Source organism: Xenia sp. Carnegie-2017, unplaced genomic scaffold, assembly GCF_021976095.1.
Source record: "Xenia sp. Carnegie-2017 unplaced genomic scaffold, XeniaSp_v1 HiC_scaffold_20, whole genome shotgun sequence".
NCBI lineage: Eukaryota > Metazoa > Cnidaria > Anthozoa > Malacalcyonacea > Xeniidae > Xenia > Xenia sp. Carnegie-2017.
Genome location: NW_025813483.1, coordinates 12,319,267 through 12,337,986, shown reverse-complemented (window position 1 = coordinate 12,337,986; position 18,720 = coordinate 12,319,267). Strand labels below are relative to the sequence as shown.

Here is an 18,720-nt window from a genome sequence, read left to right as displayed (position 1 = left end):
CTCCATCTCCCCTTGAATACATAAGGGTTAACAATCCTGACTGGAGAAGTGATAAGAACGTAGAAAAAAAATGCATTTTCTCTCTTGAATATGGTCAAGTGTCACAAAAAAGGTGAATGACGACACAAAATAGTCATTGCCGCCATCAGTTATTTATTTTAAATAAGATGAAAACTTTAATTAGTAATGTGTTGCAAATCTAAACGTGCATTGGTATAATTCCGAGTTCTTTATCTTCAAAAAAATCTTAAAATGCGAGAAAAAATTCTGTAGAGTTAAATATAACAATCAAAACCCAAGGACTTCTGTGCACGACGAAATAAGACCCTGAGAGTATGAGCCTGGTACCGAGAGTGAGAGCCATATGCGTGTACAACAAAAACGACCCTGGGGACTATGGAGGGTGATCTCCGCCAAAATTAAAAGCCATATTTTCAATTGCTAAAGCGCATTTTGTCCTTTGCAATGTGCATTTTGTCTTGATCATATTGCATTCTGGAATTTCATAATCGGATTTTGTCCTGTTCAATTTCCGTTAAAACGCATTTTGTTATTGAACATTCCATTATGATGACGTAACATTATTCGTGACTCGCAGAACATCAAATTTTACTCGATCACATTATAATTTATTTATAATTATTTACCGCCAAAAATTGTTAATATCAATAAATTATACTGTTGCAATATGCAATAACTATCACGATCTTTGTCCTTCGAAGCAACTTTAGTATTCTGTAAAAAAGAAACGATTTTTTTGGAATGGGGGATGATAATGGAGCGAAAAATCGAGAGGCAGCAGCTTTGCTTCGCCGAGCAGCAAATTTACTGAATCCAGACTCTTCTGGATCAGCAAGTCTTAGATCTTCATCGACTGCTCAAGATGGTAATCTTGCCGATCATGGAGCTTCTCAACGTGTCCAATCGTCAACACTAGACAGTACATTGCAAGAACAACATCAGGCTTCGTCATCTCAAGCTTCAACATCAAGATCATCTTGTTCGATAAGAGAGCAAGAATTTAGGCGGTTATTTGCACCGTATAATCGAGCTAACAATGGAAAGATGTTTTCTCATCCACCAGCAAAACGTGGTGGATCTAATTCGTGGGGACAACAAGGTCGGTGTTATAAACCGCAAGAAACTTGGACTCACGATTTTTTTTGCCTGGCAAACCATGGGCAAGATTGTGGGCCTACTAGAATGGAAAAAATTAAATTACAAAAAGCTGGTCTTGGACGTAAACGTATTTCTTTCCATAAACAATACATTGATATAATTGAGGGGACAACTAGTGGTAAGTGTTTTGGTAGAAAGATGCAGGGAAGGTTGTAATTGGTTGTAGTCAGTCTATGTATGTGTTTTTTTTTGTGTGAATATGGTTTGCTTTTTAATATTTGCACCACAACTGATTATATATCATATGTTGGAGCAGCAGTAACTTTATCTGTTTGAACAATATCAATGTCAGTAATATTTTCATGCTTTCAAATTGGACCTTTGCTTTCTCCAAAAAAAACTTAAATGCTTGACTGTTTGAGGTACTAGTTATATTAATACTTTAATACCTGTCTATTCCTAAGGGCAAATCTTAAAGATCTGTTGTCTTTTTGGACTGGGTGTAATTTACTGCCTGCAAATGATGCAATCCTGCATCTCAAAGTTGACAGAACAAAAGATTGTAATCTGCTGCCAGAAAGTAGAACTTGTTTTCATTTGTTAGTTCTTCCATGTTATGAAAACTTCCATGAACTGAAAGCTAAACTGGATAGGGCTTTGCAACTTGGTTCAAGAGGATTTACCAATATTTGATCTTGGAACAGTTTATACATTTCTTTCAGCAATAACATAGCTTGTTACAGCTAATATGGATGATGCACTAAATTGAAATATTTTTATTCTTTGTTTTTGATATCATTTTTATAGTTAAAGACTTAAAGTGAATATGTTAATGTTTCATTAAATTTTGTTATGTCAGTGCATCAGCATTTATGTGCTAAAAAACATTTTCTGCTAAAATGTTGAAATAATCAACATAATGCAAAATTTATAGCCTTTGTTGCCATACATATCTTCTTTTGTATTATCTGAATTGACACCAATGAACAATAGGTCAAGTAGCTTTTCTTGTTTTGTGAGTTCACAATGTCACTCGTCTTCCTGGTGCAGTCTGGTATTTATAAACTGAAGCACCTCAATGTATATGTCAGCACCATTATGATTAGAAGGCCTTAAAGGATTAATGGTTCTTTGCAGCTCATCAAGATCTATTTCATTCAATGGAATGTTGGTTTCTGGAACAATCACTTGTTGCTGATCTGTTTCATGACATGCGTAGTTTTGTGTAAAGGTGGGTGGAAATTCTTGGTTTACCTTAGTGAATTGGAACATTAAATTAGATTCTGACTTCAACATACATCAATTAGCTTTGGATCCAGTCTGATGATTATAATGTAAAGTGTAGCCTAAAAGTAAAGTCATGAGTTATTGCATAAAAATATAAAAATACCTGCTGTATATGGTCGTTTGAATTATTGGCTAAGCAAGATCCTTGGATCCATAGCTGTTCAGGTGATAGATTTCTTTCTGTTCTTATGGGAGATCTATTGTAACCTTCCTGGAAAATTTCCAAATTTCTGTTAATAATTGGACAAAACACATAATGCAATGAAAACACATGTTCTTCATTTGATGGATCCAATATTCCATTACTTTCCATATGATAGAATAAATGACAAAAGACTTGTACAACCAACAAAAGATCTCGCCAAAAGCTCAATCCGTTGGTTGTGCACACTTCTTCGGTAATATGACTGCCACGACCAGGTCCTCGTAAATGGTGGTTTAACATAAATTGAGCAATACCAACATTTTCACCTCCTTTATCAGTTCTTACTCTGGATGGCAGTCCATATTGAGACACACCAGATAGAAATAGATTTAGAACAGTATCAGCTCGATTGTTTGTGCTACAGCGAATAAATACCAGCAAACGTAAATAGCCGTCTATTCCTGCATGAGTCACAAATCTCCATCTAAAAATATGAAACTACTAGCACACTTGTATGCAAAACTGAGATTTATTAACTCCCCAAAATAGGTATTTTTTAGTAGCTTACCTAATCAATTTGTGATTGCCATCAACATGCCAAAGTGATAAGGGGCTAGTAACATGATATTTTCGTCTGTGCACTGCTCTAAGAGACAAAGCACGAAACAATGTACCCTGTGGATCAACTCTTCGCATCATTTCACGAATCCTGTACTGCCGAATTCGCAAACCTCTTGCTAACAGCAATCCTGACATACGTTTGTAGCCAAGATTGGGAAACTTGTTCGTTATGTTTCTTATGACCAACTCGAGATCTGAATCGTTAACGTCAGAATAACAATTAGGAACTGATAAACCAAACTCGTTCATCCTCCTCAATGGTTCTTTTGCTGACTCCCAGAAGATTTGCCGTATCTTTCACTGTAAAACGCTTATCCAATAAATAACGCAGAATATCTTCGTTTACTTCATACATTGGTCGCCCTGGCGTGCCACCTAAAACTTGAGGGCAGTTCAATGAAGAAGATGTATTAATATGATGATGAACATCGACATTTAAAAGTTCTTTTGCGTTTGAGATTAACTGCAGAACAGCCTCTTCAAGCTCAAATACTTCAGCAAATCGCAACGTAGTATGGTAAAGACAATCAATACGAAAAACGCAAAAATCCCGATCTGGACTTCCTTCGAGGTCAGCAATACAACCCAAAATAGAGTTGCGAAGGAGTCTTACAAAGTATAACCTGTCTACCATGTTTTAGGGTTGTAGACTTGTAGGTAAAACAATTGGTTTATTTTGTTTTCATTTATATTACCGCACGAAGAAAATAAATTATAAATAAATTATAACGTGATCGAGTAAAATTTGATGTTCTGCGAGTCACGAATAATGTTACGTCATCATAATGGAATGTTCAATAACAAAATGCGTTTTAACGGAAATTGAACAGGACAAAGTCCGATTATGAAATTACAAATGCAATATGATCAAGACAAAATGCACATTGCAAAGGACAAAATGCACATTGCAAAGGTCAAAATGCGCATTAGCAATTGAAAATATGGCTTTTAATTTTGCGGAGATCACCCTCCATAGGGGGCAAGGTTGCTCATATACGATTGAGCTCGTCAACAGTGTTTCGATATTATTGATAATTGTTTCTTAGTTCGATCATGACCGATACAGAATTCGATTACCATAACGGCTTTTATACACTCAATGCAGAAAGCAAGCCAGAAGACTGTAGAAAGCTGTACGAAGATGCTAAGGACTCCTATGAAAAGGTAGAACGTTTAGGTAGTATTTCGCAATTCACTAACACATTTGCTTGTCCCAATTTGCATTACGGCAGAATTTGACACAATGGAACAAAGTATTTTGATACATTGACATTGTTAGATTCACTACGTAGTTTTTGTATAAATTTTTTCCACTCAAGAAAATTTTCAAAGTAGCAAATTTTCTTATCACATCCATAGAATTTTCGATTGTTTTAGCTGCAAAACTTAAATTGAAAATTAGAGTGCTCAACTCATATAATGCACGAGCTTGTTTTGAATGAGGCAAAGGTTCTTCCTTCAAAATTAACTTAGCATATAGATAGAATGAAAGATTCTAGGGAAATAGTTGCCATCAACAAATCCTACAGTATTCAGCCAATTGGGTAGTTGTTTTAACTGTGCCCATTTTAGATTGCCTTTGAAAACATGAAGTACATAGCACCAATGATAACTGCTGAGTTTCTTGTAAAACATCTTGAACAACTTGGGTTTAGTCAAGATGTGCGGATTCTTGACCTTGGTTGTGGTACAGGAATGGTAGGTGAGGAACTAAATCGTCGAGGTTACAAGAACATTGATGGTGTAGACATTTGTGGGGCCTTAGTTGACAAAGCCAAAGAGAAGGGGCTTTACACAAAGCTGACAGTGGGGGAGATGGCTTCTGAGGATTCTAAAAAGTTGAATGTGGCTGCTGACCAATATGATGCGGCCGCATGTGCTGGGGTGTTTACTCTTGGTCATGTGAAAGGCAAAGGTTTTGATGATTTTCTACATATTCTCAAATCTGGTGGAATTGCATGTTTTACTGTAAGGAAGATGGCTTGGGATGATAAAGTCTATGGCTTTGTGGAAAAAATGGAGAAGCTTTGTGAAATGAAGAAGTGGAAAATAGTGGAGAAGAAATTTGTTGATAATTATACTGCAGAGGATGGTTGTTGGCTGTTTTGCTGTCAGAAACTTTAATTTTTTAAAACTTTAGTAGTTCTAAAATTTGCATGTTCATCAACTCTGAAGAATGTTTAATATTTTTGTATTGCACTGTCTGCACATCAAAATATGATTTTGGAAAACCTTTGAAATTAAAAGATGTCAGGAATTTAGTTGTTCACAATGCATTATATGTGTATGGCTTTTAGCCAATCAGCTTACAGTAGTTATTGATAATATTAATTATGTCATAATTTTGCCATATCGGTGTGCTGCATGGTGTGTTTGTATGAACTTTTGGGGATTCAGTGGGGTTTCCATTTAGGAAATACTTTAATTTTTTAAAAATATGGTAATTCTAAAATTTGCATGTTTATCAACTTTGGATAAAGGTTAAATATTTATGTATTCCATTGCAAATCAACGTAGACATGATTTTGGAAAACTTTTCAAATTAAAAAACGTCAGAAATTTAATTGTTCACAATATTCACAATGCGTTATCATTGATATGCGTTATATCTACTATATGACTTTTAGCCAATCAGCGTACAGTAGTTATTGACAATATTAATTATGTCATAATTTTGCCATATCGGTGTGCTGCATGGTGTGCTTGTGTGAACTTTTGGGGATTCAGTGGGGTTTCCATTTAGGAAATTCCATCCCGTAGGAAGTGACTCAATTGAGTGTCCCCAGGCTCCATGGTGCTCTCTTACATAAAATGAGCACCTACAAGCTAGAAGTGTATCATTTTCATCGTTGTTCACTGTTATATGTGTCGCTAGTACAATTATGACGAATAAAGAATACGATTACTATAAAGGTCTTTATGCTCTCAGTGCAGAAAGTAATGCTGAAGACTGTAGAAAACTTTACAAAAATTCAAAGGAATCCTATGAAAGGGTAGGATAGTATTTCGGACTCCAACAATACGGGGCTAATGAAACAAAAACGTAATTTGCGGTAAAGCTATACTTGATATGCTATAAATGTAGATAGGCTTGCTACGCGAGCGTTGTTGAATGTTTGAGTGTGCGCGCATTTGCGCACGCAAAAAGTGCTTATTTACTCATGCAGTCTCATCGTGATTTTCAACCTGCGCTTTTAGCTGATTTGCGTGTTCACGTGGAGTTGGCGCAGATTTTTGCACATTGCAACCAAATATTGTGGTGCATTAAAAAATTATTAAAATTCGATTTTTTGCTCGTCCAATGGTCAAAATTTTTGAATATACCTCCTACAATGCACCATGTTCTCTCACTAAAAATTTCTAACAAAACAAAGTAAAAAGTAATTTTACTCAAACCTGTTCACGTGAATTGAAACGAATATGTTGGGTTAGATTACAATTCAAGGGTTGCTGCGCCATTCATTGCGAAGCATACCTTACAATATGCTGAACATACTTGGGTGCTTGCGCTCTGCACTGACTAAAAGCAAATGACTTTCGATTTCTTCGGGCAAAATAATTTGCGTTCTCGCACTGACAACGGACTTTCGATTTCAAACATCAATATAAGAATGTGAAAATTTTGCGTTGGGTGTTTTTAGGTCATGATGATAGACCTTAAATATGGGACCGAAGGACTGCCGGTTTCTCGAAAACATGCAACAACTTGGATATGGCAAGGCACGGACCTTGACAGGAATTAGGCGATGAGGAACGTAGAGGTTACAAGAATATTGATGGCGTAGACATTTGCAATGACGTCATGATAAAAGCCAAAGAGAAATCGATTTACACGAATTTAATTGTGGGGAGATGGCTTCGAGGATTCTAAAAGTTGAATGTGAGTGCTGACCAATATGATGCTGCAGTTTGTGTTGGGGTCTTTACCTATGGTCACGTGAAAGGCAAAGGTTTTGATGATTTTGTGCATATTCTTAAACCTGGTGGAATTGCATGTTTTACCGTGAGGAAGGTAGTGTGGGATGATAAAGTCTATGGGTACACAGATAAAATGGATGAGCTCTGTGAAATGAAGAAATGGAAAATAGTGGAGAAGAAATTTGTTGATAATTATACTGTCGAGGATGGTTGCTGGCAGAAACTTTAATTTTTTAAAAAGACAATAGTTTTAGGACAATGGAATAATGATATTGAATACAAATGTATAAATTGAATAAATTTTTTGTTTTAAATATGTTTAGTTCCACTTCATTTGTCTTTTGTCTTTTTCTAAGCACGGGAAACGTCAAATCGAGTTTAGAGTTGAAATTGGATTACAAACGTCATAAGGTATGACGTTGCTCCTCCTTTCAACAAAAACAATTGTGGAAATTTATTCAAGATACACACGAATCTTTGAACGAATGTTAGGAGAACTAGAATTATTAGTATCAAGGGACTAAATATTTAAAACAGAATGATGTAAAGGCACAGAAAATCAGGAATTTAAAGCTTCGGCTGGAGAAGAAATAATACAATTTCTTCTTGTACGCGGCCGTGAGAGGAAGTCCTTTCTATTTAAACTAAAGATGGAACACATCGCGGATGATCCTTCGATCATGCGAAATCAAATAAGTCGTGATAATTTACCGTATCCTACACACGGCTGGTGCAAAGGGTATTTGCAAGCGAACATATCAATCGTTCCCTCTTCTGTGGCTGATGACTTCGAAAGATTCTGTGAATTGAATCCTAGCGCTTGTCCACTTCTGTATCGCAGTTATGAGGGAGAAATATCAGCACCACCATTGGCAGATCATTCGGATATCAGGTTATTTACTAATTAACATATTTTTACTGAGCACATTTCACTCGAACTTTAAGTTTGCGTTATGAACTACATTATTCAATATTAAACAGTCTATTTGTTTTTGAGTAAGCTTACAATACACAATACTGACGATTTTCATTATCTCTCATTCGACAATTTTTTGTTGAATGCTGATAATCACAAAGATATTATTTCAAGCGATAAACAGCAAGTATGAAAAGTTTTGCATTGATTTCCAAACACTTGTTGTCTTTTGAATTGTCTCCATAACTTTCATCACCAATGCCAGTCCCAATTGTCATTGAAATTAATTTGATTTTTCAGAACGCAAGTTGGAAAATATTGGTATATAAAGAATGGAGAATTACAAAAGGAAGTCAGCAATCTGTATCCATTTGCATTGTCTGAGATGGTCACATTTTACCTTGGTTGTAGCTTTGGTATGGAAGATGCTCTAGAAGCTGCTGGAGTTAAACTACCAAAGAATGTTGTAAACGTTTCAATGTTTGTTACAAACATAGCATGTCATCAATCTGGACCTTTTTTTGCCAACATGGTTGTCTCCATGAGATCAGTTCCTATTGATTTGTTGGAGGAAGTATACAGAGCTACATACACTTTGGATTGTTGCCATGGTGCTCCGGTGCACATTGGGGATCCTACCTTGATTGGTATTAGTGACATATATGATGTGGATTTTGGAGTGCCGACAGTTATTAAAGAGGATGAAATACCAGTGTTTTTTTGCTTGTGGTGTTACTGGCAACAAAGCATTACAGTCAGCTCGTGAGTTTTGTGATTTTATGTGTAACTTGTAATCTTTATTTCATTCATTTATTATCTAATGTGCTAAGTTCTTTGATTTTAAGTCTACCTACTTCTTGTCCACTGAAAAATGGTAGGACATATTATTGAAATGACATAAAATGGAAAGCATTTTTTCACTGCTTGAGTTCATTTGTTGCAGAAATAACTCGATATTGGGTCCTGTTTACTTCTGATTTTTTCATCTTTTCTACTGCTAAGTAAACTTGCTGTAGTTGTTGTTTTTAAGGGAAGGGGTAATCATGCTTCATACTTTGCAAAGTTTGTTATCAACAAATTAATATGCTTTGTTGCTAATCTATTTTAGCATGTGTTTAAAATGACCCTGTTTCCAATTGGAAAAATGCCCAAGTATTGGCATCATATGAAACTGAGTGAAAAGTTTTTGGGACTGGAACCAAATAACCATAGTGCACATCTTGCTTTAGAAATACCACACCCAAGAATGAACCATATTGTTAGCAAATAATTGTTTTGTATTCTAATTTATTCTTAACTTTCTGATCCAGTGGATTTGACAATCAGGGCCATAGAAAATAGTGGTTTTTTTCAAAACGACATTTCAAAATCTTTTACGCACATGAAAGTACCTGCTTGAAAACAAGAAAGTCATTTGAATACTGGTACCGGCCAAAAAAGAAGCCCTTAATAGCATAGATAACACTCTTTTCACAAGTCTAAACTGAGTATCGACTCAAATATTGAGATATGTATTGTCCTCCAGGTTTTTATGTGCAATTATCTTTTTCAGGGCTTCCAGTATGTTTAACGCATTCACCAGGTCATATGTTTATTTGCGATAAGAAGACAGAAGAGTTTCAACAATCACAGCCATCGCCCTATGAACATCTTGTTCCTCGTGTCGTACAAATCAATTTTACTCCTGCAAGATTTTCAGTGGCTTCAAAAGAAACACTGCGCAAAATCAAAAAGTTGGAGAATTTGCTTCTTATTGATATTGGTGATCGCGGTGTCCATTTTTTAGCCATCCGAAAAAGTCTTTTAAAGAGTTTACTGCAGTTGTACCAATCATCTTCTGTTGGCATTACGTTTGGATTCCCAGTTTTGGTGACGAGATGCCTGACGATCTTAATGAAAAACTGGAGCATTCAGTTGAAGAGACAGATGGAATTCCTGGGGCAATTGATATTGCGAAAGCCCTTTAGCTTTGAATAAGAATGTTAGCTTTATTATAGATAAAAGAAATGAAAGTTTGATGCGGACTGTTATTGACAGTTGTTTGTTTACACATTGTTTACCCAAAAGTGTCCCCATATTGGTGTATGAGCGAACTGCTGACCGGAAATCTACTGCTGTAAAATTTCTCTACCCTAATGGACGAAGTGAGAAACCGCGTTTTGATCATCTCGTAGCCATAGAGCGCACTGCACCTAATAAACACGGTAATTACTGCAGTATGAAAGCCGAAGTTTTGAGGGAAGATTTGATTGCACCCATTGAAGATATTTTCTTAGAAGGTAAGCTTTTGTAACATTCTCCGTACTTATAGCATCAGATCAATCTTAAAGAACTCGCTTAATCTTAATGAACTCACAGTGCTGCATACAAGGACTTTAGTTTCACCATCAAATCAGTCTTCATCAAGAGACTTGACTGGAGTATGTAGGGACTAAAATTTCAATATCAAGTTATCCCTGACGAGGACATTAGCATTAGACTGGAGTATATGAAGGCTTTGGTTTTATCGCCATGTCACTGATGATTGGGGGCTAATGGTTAGTCTTTAAAACCTCGCATAATTATATTGGATGAGTGCACAAACTTAGGTAGAAATACGACTCACATTTTGACAATATATTGTTTAATTTGTTTTCTTATGAAACTTCTGGGTTAGGGCGATTTTAAAAACAATTTGATTAATCCATTTTTACCCTTAATACCAGCTGATAAAGATGACAGAATTTCGACCACTTGTATTGGTGATGGTGGTAATGAAATAGGCATGGGCAAAGTTTACGAATCTGTTTGTTCAAACATCAGACATGATGAAAAAATTGCGTCCGTTATATCATGTGACTATCTCATTGCTTGCGGTGTCTCCAACTGGGGTGGTCATGCGCTTGCTGTTGGGCTGTACCTCCTGTCCAACTGTCCAATTCATGATAGATATGTGCGTAGAGGATTGGTACGAGTGACCCCACAGAAAACGAGAGAAGATTTTTTAAACAGTATAAAACAGGTAAGAACAGAATGATTACACTTTTAAGAATAATTTTTTTGAAATATTCTGCTCTAACTTGAATAAGAGAAAGTCTTCAAGTGCAAGTAATATGTTCTAACTGTTCTAGAACGATCCGGCTTTACGATTTTAAGTGTGGAATTAAATCGTTAGAATACAACCAATAACAATGCATGATAAAGAGTTACTAGCACTGAATTACTTATTTGTCATTTTTAAATAGTGAACATGAACAGGGCTGCATAAAACATTCTATTTTCTGGGACCACCTGACCGATAAAAATACTCTCTGCAAGAAAACGCCTCGTGGGAATTTCCACCTGTCCAATACGAATGAAAAAATTCAAGCCCTTCCCCCTTCCCTCTAAAATATTTTGTTGCATTTATATTACTATTTTTAAACCACAGTCAATGTTTATATCTCAGTTATTCCATTTTAACTGGCCAATATAGACAAAAACTCCAAGCTACGCCACTGATTAATCACTGCTATTAAATGCAGTAGATCATAAAATGACAAGTAAGAACTGAAAAGATGACTTTGTCTTACTGAGTTCTACTTTTCACCAATTTTCTTCTGCAATCCTCAACACTTTTCTGTGGTCAATGATCCCACGGTCCGTTATATTATGCAGCCCTGAATATGAAATAACTTGGCGATTTGCCCAACCGTGCTGTTCAATAAATTCCGAAATCATACAAATTTTGCTACCTAGCTTAAATATGTACCAATGCTCTAGTCTATAAACATATGTCATTTGTGTGAGACTGTTCAAATTTCAAATTTTTTTTCTCTTGTTTCGATGTTAAATCTTCAATTCAAAATAACTTATTGCGAATGTCTAACGATGTAAGTGCCGTTAACAACATCCGAAATTTTTAGAAGGAAAAGGTGTTGGAAGTCCTAGTGGATGAAGGTGTTCGTGATGGAGTTACAGGAATCTCTGAGCTTTCTGTCGATGGCTTCCATTTGTATCCATACCACGAGCAACATTTTGAATATATGACTAATCTAATAGACGATTGATCGCCTCTCTGAAAAGAATTGCTTTCAGTATGATGTGATGTACTGGGGGGTTCCGACTGCTTTGCTCAGTGTTTTCAAAATAGTGTGATGAGCCGATGGGCTTCTTTTCAAGGCAAGTGTATGAATAAAATAACTATAGTTTGGTCTGGTTAGGAAAATTTTGATATATTAAAGTAAAATTTCATATTAGTGTGAACTAGAAAATACCTAGAATGAACTAGAAAATAACTTTTGGTTTGTCGAAAAACATTCTTTAATTTAATTTTGCAATAATGAAGTACAAATTAATCTCTTTTCATATAATAATACCTTTATCTAAACATTATTGAATCCAGGATTATTGTTCTTCTGTGAAAATCGGTTTTAAATATTTGTCATCCGTTACACCAGACGCGCACAAGCCACGCGCTCTCATATTGTTTTTTCTGTTGCCTTTCCTCTGGTGTGCTTAACGTTGGATCATTTATGTCGATCAAGCTTAATCTTCGAGCTTTTATCTCCTCCATTTCTTCATCCGCTCCGGTTTGTATATTTAAGACTTTTAGTACCGGAGCTGTTGCCCCTCCTATCGCTATCACCGATACAAGAACTATTGACAAAGTCGCCGTGAGCATCATTTGCCGAGGTATAGAGACAGTGTTCCGCACGGCTAGGGCAAACGCGATTGCACCACGTAGACCCGAAAACATCATCATGTGTTGAAAATTCCAGGAAATTTTTCGGGAGCATCCCAGATTTAGAAAAAAAGTCAACGGGTATATGTTAAGTATGCGACCCACCGTAATGGCCAGAAACGACCATGCAATGAAGCGAAAATCCCATATATGCACGGTGAACGTGAATAGCGACAACCCTATGTAGGAGAATATAAAATTTTCTGATAGGAAGTTTAGTAGGTCAAACGTTTCGATGGTCCGTGTTCTCGAGTGTTCCGATAGATTCTTATACGTGTAGTGTTGTTGTGTAACACCACAAAACAGTAGCGCAACAATCCCGGAAAGGTTTGCCACTTCTGCTGCAAGGAAACTCGTGTACGACATGACGAAGAACAACGCAGTTTCCAATATGGGAAAATGGTTGATTTTTGTGAGCTTAGTTATCAATGCATTTGTGCATGCGACGCTAGTACCGATGAACAAAGAACCGAAAAAGATAAAAAAGAAACTACCGAGCGCCCATAAAAAGGAAGAAAGATCGAACTCACGTTTTGCCATCGGTTGGTATGCGAGGTAATTCTCTACGGCACTATATAGCACAATTGACACCGCATCATTGAAGATGCTTTCTCCAAAGATTAACGCATACAGGTCCACATCGACTCTGAGATCGGTGAGAATTGCCAATACCGTAATTGGGTCTGTAGCAGATATCAACGAGCCAAAGAGGAGACATTCCGTAAAGTCGAACGATTCCGGTACATCCATGTAAACATTGTACCCGTAGACTATGGCTCCTGTACAGAAAGTTGATATGATGGTGCCAATGAAAGCGTACGTTAGAATAGCACCTAGGTTACGAAAGAAATACCGTTTCTTATTGATATTGGTGATCGCGGTGTCCATTTTTTAGCCATCCGAAAAAGTCTTTTAAAGAGTTTACTGCAGTTGTACCAATCATCTTCTGTTGGCATTACGTTTGGATTCCCAGTTTTTGGTGACGAGATGCCTGACGATCTTAATGAAAAACTGGAGCATTCAGTTGAAGAGACAGATGGAATTCCTGGGGCAATTGATATTGCGAAAGCCCTTTTAGCTTTGAATAAGAATGTTAGCTTTATTATAGATAAAAGAAATGAAAGTTTGATGCGGACTGTTATTGACAGTTGTTTGTTTACACATTGTTTACCCAAAAGTGTCCCCATATTGGTGTATGAGCGAACTGCTGACAGGAAATCTACTGCTGTAAAATTTCTCTACCCTAATGGACGAAGTGAGAAACCGCGTTTTGATCATCTCGTAGCCATAGAGCGCACTGCACCTAATAAACACGGTAATTACTGCAGTATGAAAGCCGAAGTTTTGAGGGAAGATTTGATTGCACCCATTGAAGATATTTTCTTAGAAGGTAAGCTTTCGTAACATTCTCCGTACTATAGCATCAGATCAATCTTAAAGAACTCGCTTAATCTTAATGAACTCACAGTGCTGCATACAAGGACTTTAGTTTCACCATCAAATCAGTCTTCATCAAGAGACTTGACTGGAGTATGTAGGGACTAAAATTTCAATATCAAGTTATCCCTGACGAGGACATTAGCATTAGACTGGAGTATATGAAGGCTTTGGTTTTATCGCCATGTCACTGATGATTGGGGGCTAATGGTTAGTCTTTTAAACCTCGCATAAATATATTGGATGAGTGCACAAACTTAGGTAGAAATACGACTCACATTTTGACAATATATTGTTTAATTTGTTTTCTTATGAAACTTCTGGGTTAGGGCGATTTTAAAAACAATTTGATTAATCCATTTTTACCCTTAATACCAGCTGATAAAGATGACAGAATTTCGACCACTTGTATTGGTGATGGTGGTAATGAAATAGGCATGGGCAAAGTTTACGAATCTGTTTGTTCAAACATCAGACATGATGAAAAAATTGCGTCCGTTATATCATGTGACTATCTCATTGCCTGCGGTGTCTCCAACTGGGGTGGTCATGCGCTTGCTGTTGGGCTGTACCTCCTGTCCAACTGTCCAATTCATGATAGATATGTGCGTAGAGGATTGGTACGAGTGACACCACAGAAAACGAGAGAAGATTTTTTAAACAGCATAAAACAGGTAAGAACAGAATGATTACACTTTTAAGAATAATTTTTTTGAAATATTCTGCTCTAACTTGAATAAGAGAAAGTCTTCAAGTGCAAGTAATATGTTCTAACTGTTCTAGAACGATCCGGCTTTACGATTTTAAGTGTGGAATTAAATCGTTAGAATGCAACCAATAACAATGCATGATAAAGAGTTACTAGCACTGAATTACTTATTTGTCATTTTTAAATGGTGAACATGAACAGGGCTGCATAAAACATTCTATTTTCTGGGACCACCTGACCGATAAAAATACTCTCTGCAAGAAAACGCCTCGTGGGAATTTCCACCTGTCCAATACGAATGAAAAAATTCAAGCCCTTCCCCCTTCCCTCTAAAATATTTTGTTGCATTTATATTACTATTTTTAAACCACAGTCAATGTTTATATCTCAGTAATTCCATTTTAACTGGCCAACATAGACAAAAACTCCAAGCTACGCCACTGATTAATCACTGCTATTAAATGCAGTAGATCATAAAATGACAAGTAAGAACTGAAAAGATGACTTTGTCTTACTGAGTCCTACTTTTCACCAATTTTCTTCTGCAATCCTCAACACTTTTCTGGGGTCAATGATCCCACGGTCCGTTATATTATGCAGCCCTGAATATGAAATAACTTGGCGATTTGCCCAACCGTGCTGTTCAATAAATTCCGAAATCATACAAATTTTGCTACCTAGCTTAAATATGTACCAATGCTCTAGTCTATAAACATATGTCATTTGTGTGAGACTGTTCAAATTTCAAATTTTTTTTCTCTTGTTTCGATGTTAAATCTTCAATTCAAAATAACTTATTGCGAATGTCTAACGATGTAAGTGCCGTTAACAACATCCGAAATTTTTAGAAGGAAAAGGTGTTGGAAGTCCTAGTGGATGAAGGTGTTCGTGATGGAGTTACAGGAATCTCTGAGCTTTCTGTCGATGGCTTCCATTTGTATCCATACCACGAGCAACATTTTGAATATATGACTAATCTAATAGACGATTGATCGCCTCTCTGAAAAGAATTGCTTTCAGTATGATGTGATGTACTGGGGGGTTCCGACTGCTTTGCTCAGTGTTTTCAAAATAGTGTGATGAGCCGATGGGCTTCTTTTCAAGGCAAGTGTATGAATAAGATAACTATAGTTTGGTCTGGTTAGGAAAATTTTGATATATTAAAGTAAAATTTCATATTAGTGTGAACTAGAAAATACCTAGAATGAACTAGAAAATAACTTTTGGTTTGTCGAAAAACATTCTTTAATTTAATTTTGCAATAATGAAGTACAAATTAATCTCTTTTCATATAATAATACCTTTATCTAAACATTATTGAATCCAGGATTATTGTTCTTCTGTGAAAATCGGTTTTAAATATTTGTCATCCAAGTTACACCAGACGCGCACAAACCACGCGCTCTCATATTGTTTTTTCTGTTGCCTTTCCTCTGGTGTGCTTAACTTTGGATCATTTATGTCGATCAAGCTTAATCTTCGAGCTTTTATCTCCTCCATTTCTTCATCCGCTCCGGTTTGTATATTTAAGACTTTTAGTACCGGAGCTGTTGCCCCTCCTATCGCTATCACCGATACAAGAACTATTGACAAAGTCGCCGTGAGCATCATTTGCCGAGGTATAGAGACAGTGTTCCGCACGGCTAGGGCAAATGCGATTGCACCACGTAGACCCGAAAACATCATCATGTGTTGAAAATTCCAGGAAATTTTTCGGGAGCATCCCAGATTTAGAAAAAGTCAACGGGTATATGTTAAGTATGCGACCCACCGTAATGGCCAGAAACGACCATGCAATGAAGCGAAAATCCCATATATGCACGGTGAACGTGAATAGCGACAACCCTATGTAGGAGAATATAAAATTTTCTGATAGGAAGTTTAGTAGGTCAAACGTTTCGATGGTCCGTGTTCTCGAGTGTTCTGATAGATTCTTATACGTGTAGTGTTGTTGTGTAACACCACAAAACAGTAGCGCAACAATCCCGGAAAGGTTTGCCACTTCTGCTGCAAGGAAACTCGTGTACGACATGACGAAGAACAACGCAGTTTCCAATATGGGAAAATGGTTGATTTTTGTGAGCTTAGTTATCAATGCATTTGTGCATGCGACGCTAGTACCGATGAACAAAGAACCGAAAAAGATAAAAAAGAAACTACCGAGCGCCCATAAAAAGGAAGAAAGATCGAACTCACGTTTTGCCATCGGTTGGTATGCGAGGTAATTCTCTACGGCACTATATAGCACAATTGACACCGCATCATTGAAGATGCTTTCTCCAAAGATTAACGCATACAGGTCCACATCGACTCTGAGATCGGTGAGAATTGCCAATACCGTAATTGGGTCTGTAGCAGATATCAACGAGCCAAAGAGGAGACATTCCGTAAAGTCGAACGATTCCGGTACATCCATGTAAACATTGTACCCGTAGACTATGGCTCCTGTACAGAAAGTTGATATGATGGTGCCAATGAAAGCGTACGTTAGAATAGCACCTAGGTTACGAAAGAAATACCGTTTTTTCATGTTGTAGCCGGCCGAAAATATGATGGGTGGTAGGAGAACGTGAAAGAAAATCTCCGGATTGAATGTAGAACGTACTTCCAGTTCGCTCTCCTGCGCTTCCTTATCTTCATAGATGATTCCCTTGAAACCATAAGAATATAAAGTACCGTTGATATTTACCTTAAGGATTTCAGGTGCAATTGTCAAATGACTGCAGTTTTCGACCGTTATCGAATTATCTTGAATGTCATGAAATCTGTAGTATTTTATAAAAGCCCCAACAACTATTCCAAACACTGTTGCAACACCTGTCTCATGAAAGCAACGAAAGCGGCGTATTTTAAACAACCACGTCATGAGCACTGTAAAAATTAACAAATTTGTAAATATCAGCATGCTTAAACTGTCAACATTGTGCGAGTTCGCTATCTCGCTCTCTCGTTTTCCTCTAGTTTCACTGGAATTTCCTCCTTCCTTTCCTTTGTAAGATTCTCCGTCATCGCCATGTTGAAAATAAGCGTACTAATTATCATAACTGCGCGTTCAAATCTCGAATACATGTCCGTTTAAGATTTTTTCACGCGTTGTTTTAACACAATTCCTTTTTTTCGTTCCAACGCTGCCATGATCGGTTCAAACTAAAGCCTTATGTGTTGTATTCACACTAACAACTAATGCGTTGTTACAGGTATTTTTTCATGGTAGAGTGGATGCAATGAAAATGTTATGGTATGCATCATTGATTGGCATATTCTTGGGGTCAAATGAAGTCCAGGTAATTCTGCAGGTCTTCATTACTCTTTACATACTTTCAGATTTTTCTTCCTTTCAGACTGCATTGTAACAATTAAACACGATTCTAACCAATTATTTTTTTACTTTTCAACGTTTTGTGTGAATTTTACTTGCATACTTGCATGCCATCGTTTCTTTTTTTCTGAAATGCCGAAAACTTTTTCTTTTTGTGGAATTTTGTTTGACGATTCCATTATCGCAAAAGTGTTTAATAACTGTGTTTGCTGAACGATAAATCAATCAAAAGCAGGATGATTTGGCATTTTTTTTTCTTACTAAAAATATCTAGTTTGGAAAAAATTATAATTTAAAAACCATATCCAGTCTTTTTAAGAGTATATTTTTCATATTTTAATATGTTTATCAATCGAAAGCCAAAATGTCATTATGGTTTTGCCAAATACACGCTCTCCAATTTTCACCTTGCAAATATTAGTTTTTTGTCCGTGATTTTTCATTGCGAATCTTATGAAGTAGAAAGTAAACTTCAATTTTGCTTTTGTTTGTAGTTCAGTAAATTTACCTTTATCCAATTTCTCTTCAAGTTGGCTATTGGCGTACT

The 18,720-nt window shown here is 36.6% G+C and overlaps 6 protein-coding genes and 1 long non-coding RNA gene across 8 annotated transcripts; 5 read left to right on the top strand and 2 right to left on the bottom strand.

Annotated features, from left to right (window-relative positions):
- The first annotated feature begins 306 nt into the window (after positions 1 to 306).
- On the top strand, positions 307 to 2,517 carry LOC124442719. 2 transcript variants are annotated; one of them, XM_046993206.1, is made up of 3 exons: positions 307 to 1,297; positions 1,583 to 1,859; positions 2,254 to 2,517. In XM_046993206.1, the coding sequence occupies exons 1-2, from the start codon at positions 763 to 765 to the stop codon at positions 1,810 to 1,812; spliced, it is 765 nt and encodes a 254-aa protein (XP_046849162.1). In that variant the 5' UTR covers positions 307 to 762; the 3' UTR covers positions 1,813 to 1,859; positions 2,254 to 2,517. The 2 variants fall into 2 exon arrangements, with proteins under 2 accessions (XP_046849162.1, XP_046849160.1); XM_046993204.1 differs by lacking the exon at positions 2,254 to 2,517 and having other exon boundaries at positions 1,583 to 1,980.
- LOC124442720 lies at positions 1,808 to 2,727 on the bottom strand. The gene is made up of 2 exons (XM_046993207.1): positions 2,510 to 2,727; positions 1,808 to 2,373 (listed from the first exon to the last, which is right to left on the bottom strand). Exons 1-2 carry the CDS (start codon positions 2,717 to 2,719, stop codon positions 2,149 to 2,151), a joined length of 435 nt encoding a protein of 144 aa, XP_046849163.1. The 5' UTR covers positions 2,720 to 2,727; the 3' UTR covers positions 1,808 to 2,148.
- Positions 2,728 to 4,092: 1,365 nt separating this feature from the next.
- On the top strand, positions 4,093 to 7,404 carry LOC124442512 (methyltransferase-like protein 27). The gene is made up of 3 exons (XM_046993019.1): positions 4,093 to 4,336; positions 4,745 to 5,284; positions 7,308 to 7,404. The coding sequence occupies exons 1-3, from the start codon at positions 4,226 to 4,228 to the stop codon at positions 7,317 to 7,319; spliced, it is 663 nt and encodes a 220-aa protein (XP_046848975.1). The 5' UTR covers positions 4,093 to 4,225; the 3' UTR covers positions 7,320 to 7,404.
- LOC124442513 lies at positions 5,809 to 7,250 on the top strand. Its single transcript, XR_006947270.1, has 2 exons — positions 5,809 to 6,165; positions 6,814 to 7,250. It is a non-coding gene; the product is annotated as an uncharacterized LOC124442513 (long non-coding RNA).
- Positions 7,405 to 7,517: 113 nt separating the features above from the next.
- Positions 7,518 to 16,176, top strand: LOC124441941 (D-glutamate cyclase, mitochondrial-like). Its single transcript, XM_046992417.1, is given in 7 exon segments — positions 7,518 to 7,982; positions 8,307 to 8,721; positions 8,723 to 8,768; positions 9,559 to 9,768; positions 13,580 to 14,098; positions 14,524 to 14,819; positions 15,703 to 16,176. Coding segments are annotated over 7 exon segments (1,872 nt in total). The 5' UTR covers positions 7,518 to 7,740; the 3' UTR covers positions 15,847 to 16,176.
- Positions 9,975 to 12,364, top strand: LOC124441942 (D-glutamate cyclase, mitochondrial-like). The gene is made up of 3 exons (XM_046992418.1): positions 9,975 to 10,285; positions 10,712 to 11,007; positions 11,891 to 12,364. The coding sequence occupies exons 1-3, from the start codon at positions 10,024 to 10,026 to the stop codon at positions 12,032 to 12,034; spliced, it is 702 nt and encodes a 233-aa protein (XP_046848374.1). The 5' UTR covers positions 9,975 to 10,023; the 3' UTR covers positions 12,035 to 12,364.
- LOC124441701 (sodium/hydrogen exchanger 7-like) lies at positions 16,076 to 18,202 on the bottom strand. The gene is given in 3 exon segments (XM_046992168.1): positions 16,076 to 16,592; positions 16,594 to 17,885; positions 18,173 to 18,202. Coding segments are annotated over 3 exon segments (1,731 nt in total). The 3' UTR covers positions 16,076 to 16,183.
- Positions 18,203 to 18,720: the final 518 nt, after the last annotated feature.

Coding starts and splice junctions, on each gene's coding strand:
- LOC124442719 (XM_046993206.1), top strand. CDS start 763: ATGGGGGATGATAATGGAGCGAAAAATCGAGAGGCAGCAGCTTTGCTT. Junction 1,298..1,582: donor AATTGAGGGGACAACTAGTG/GTAAGTGTTTTG, acceptor GTCTATTCCTAA/GGGCAAATCTTAAAGATCTG.
- LOC124442720 (XM_046993207.1), bottom strand. CDS start 2,719: ATGGAAAGTAATGGAATATTGGATCCATCAAATGAAGAACATGTGTTT. Junction 2,374..2,509: donor CAAACGACCATATACAGCAG/GTATTTTTATAT, acceptor CAATTCACTAAG/GTAAACCAAGAATTTCCACC.
- LOC124442512 (XM_046993019.1), top strand. CDS start 4,226: ATGACCGATACAGAATTCGATTACCATAACGGCTTTTATACACTCAAT. Junction 4,337..4,744: donor CTAAGGACTCCTATGAAAAG/GTAGAACGTTTA, acceptor TGCCCATTTTAG/ATTGCCTTTGAAAACATGAA.
- LOC124441942 (XM_046992418.1), top strand. CDS start 10,024: ATGCGGACTGTTATTGACAGTTGTTTGTTTACACATTGTTTACCCAAA. Junction 10,286..10,711: donor TGAAGATATTTTCTTAGAAG/GTAAGCTTTTGT, acceptor CCTTAATACCAG/CTGATAAAGATGACAGAATT. Junction 11,008..11,890: donor TTTTAAACAGTATAAAACAG/GTAAGAACAGAA, acceptor CGAAATTTTTAG/AAGGAAAAGGTGTTGGAAGT.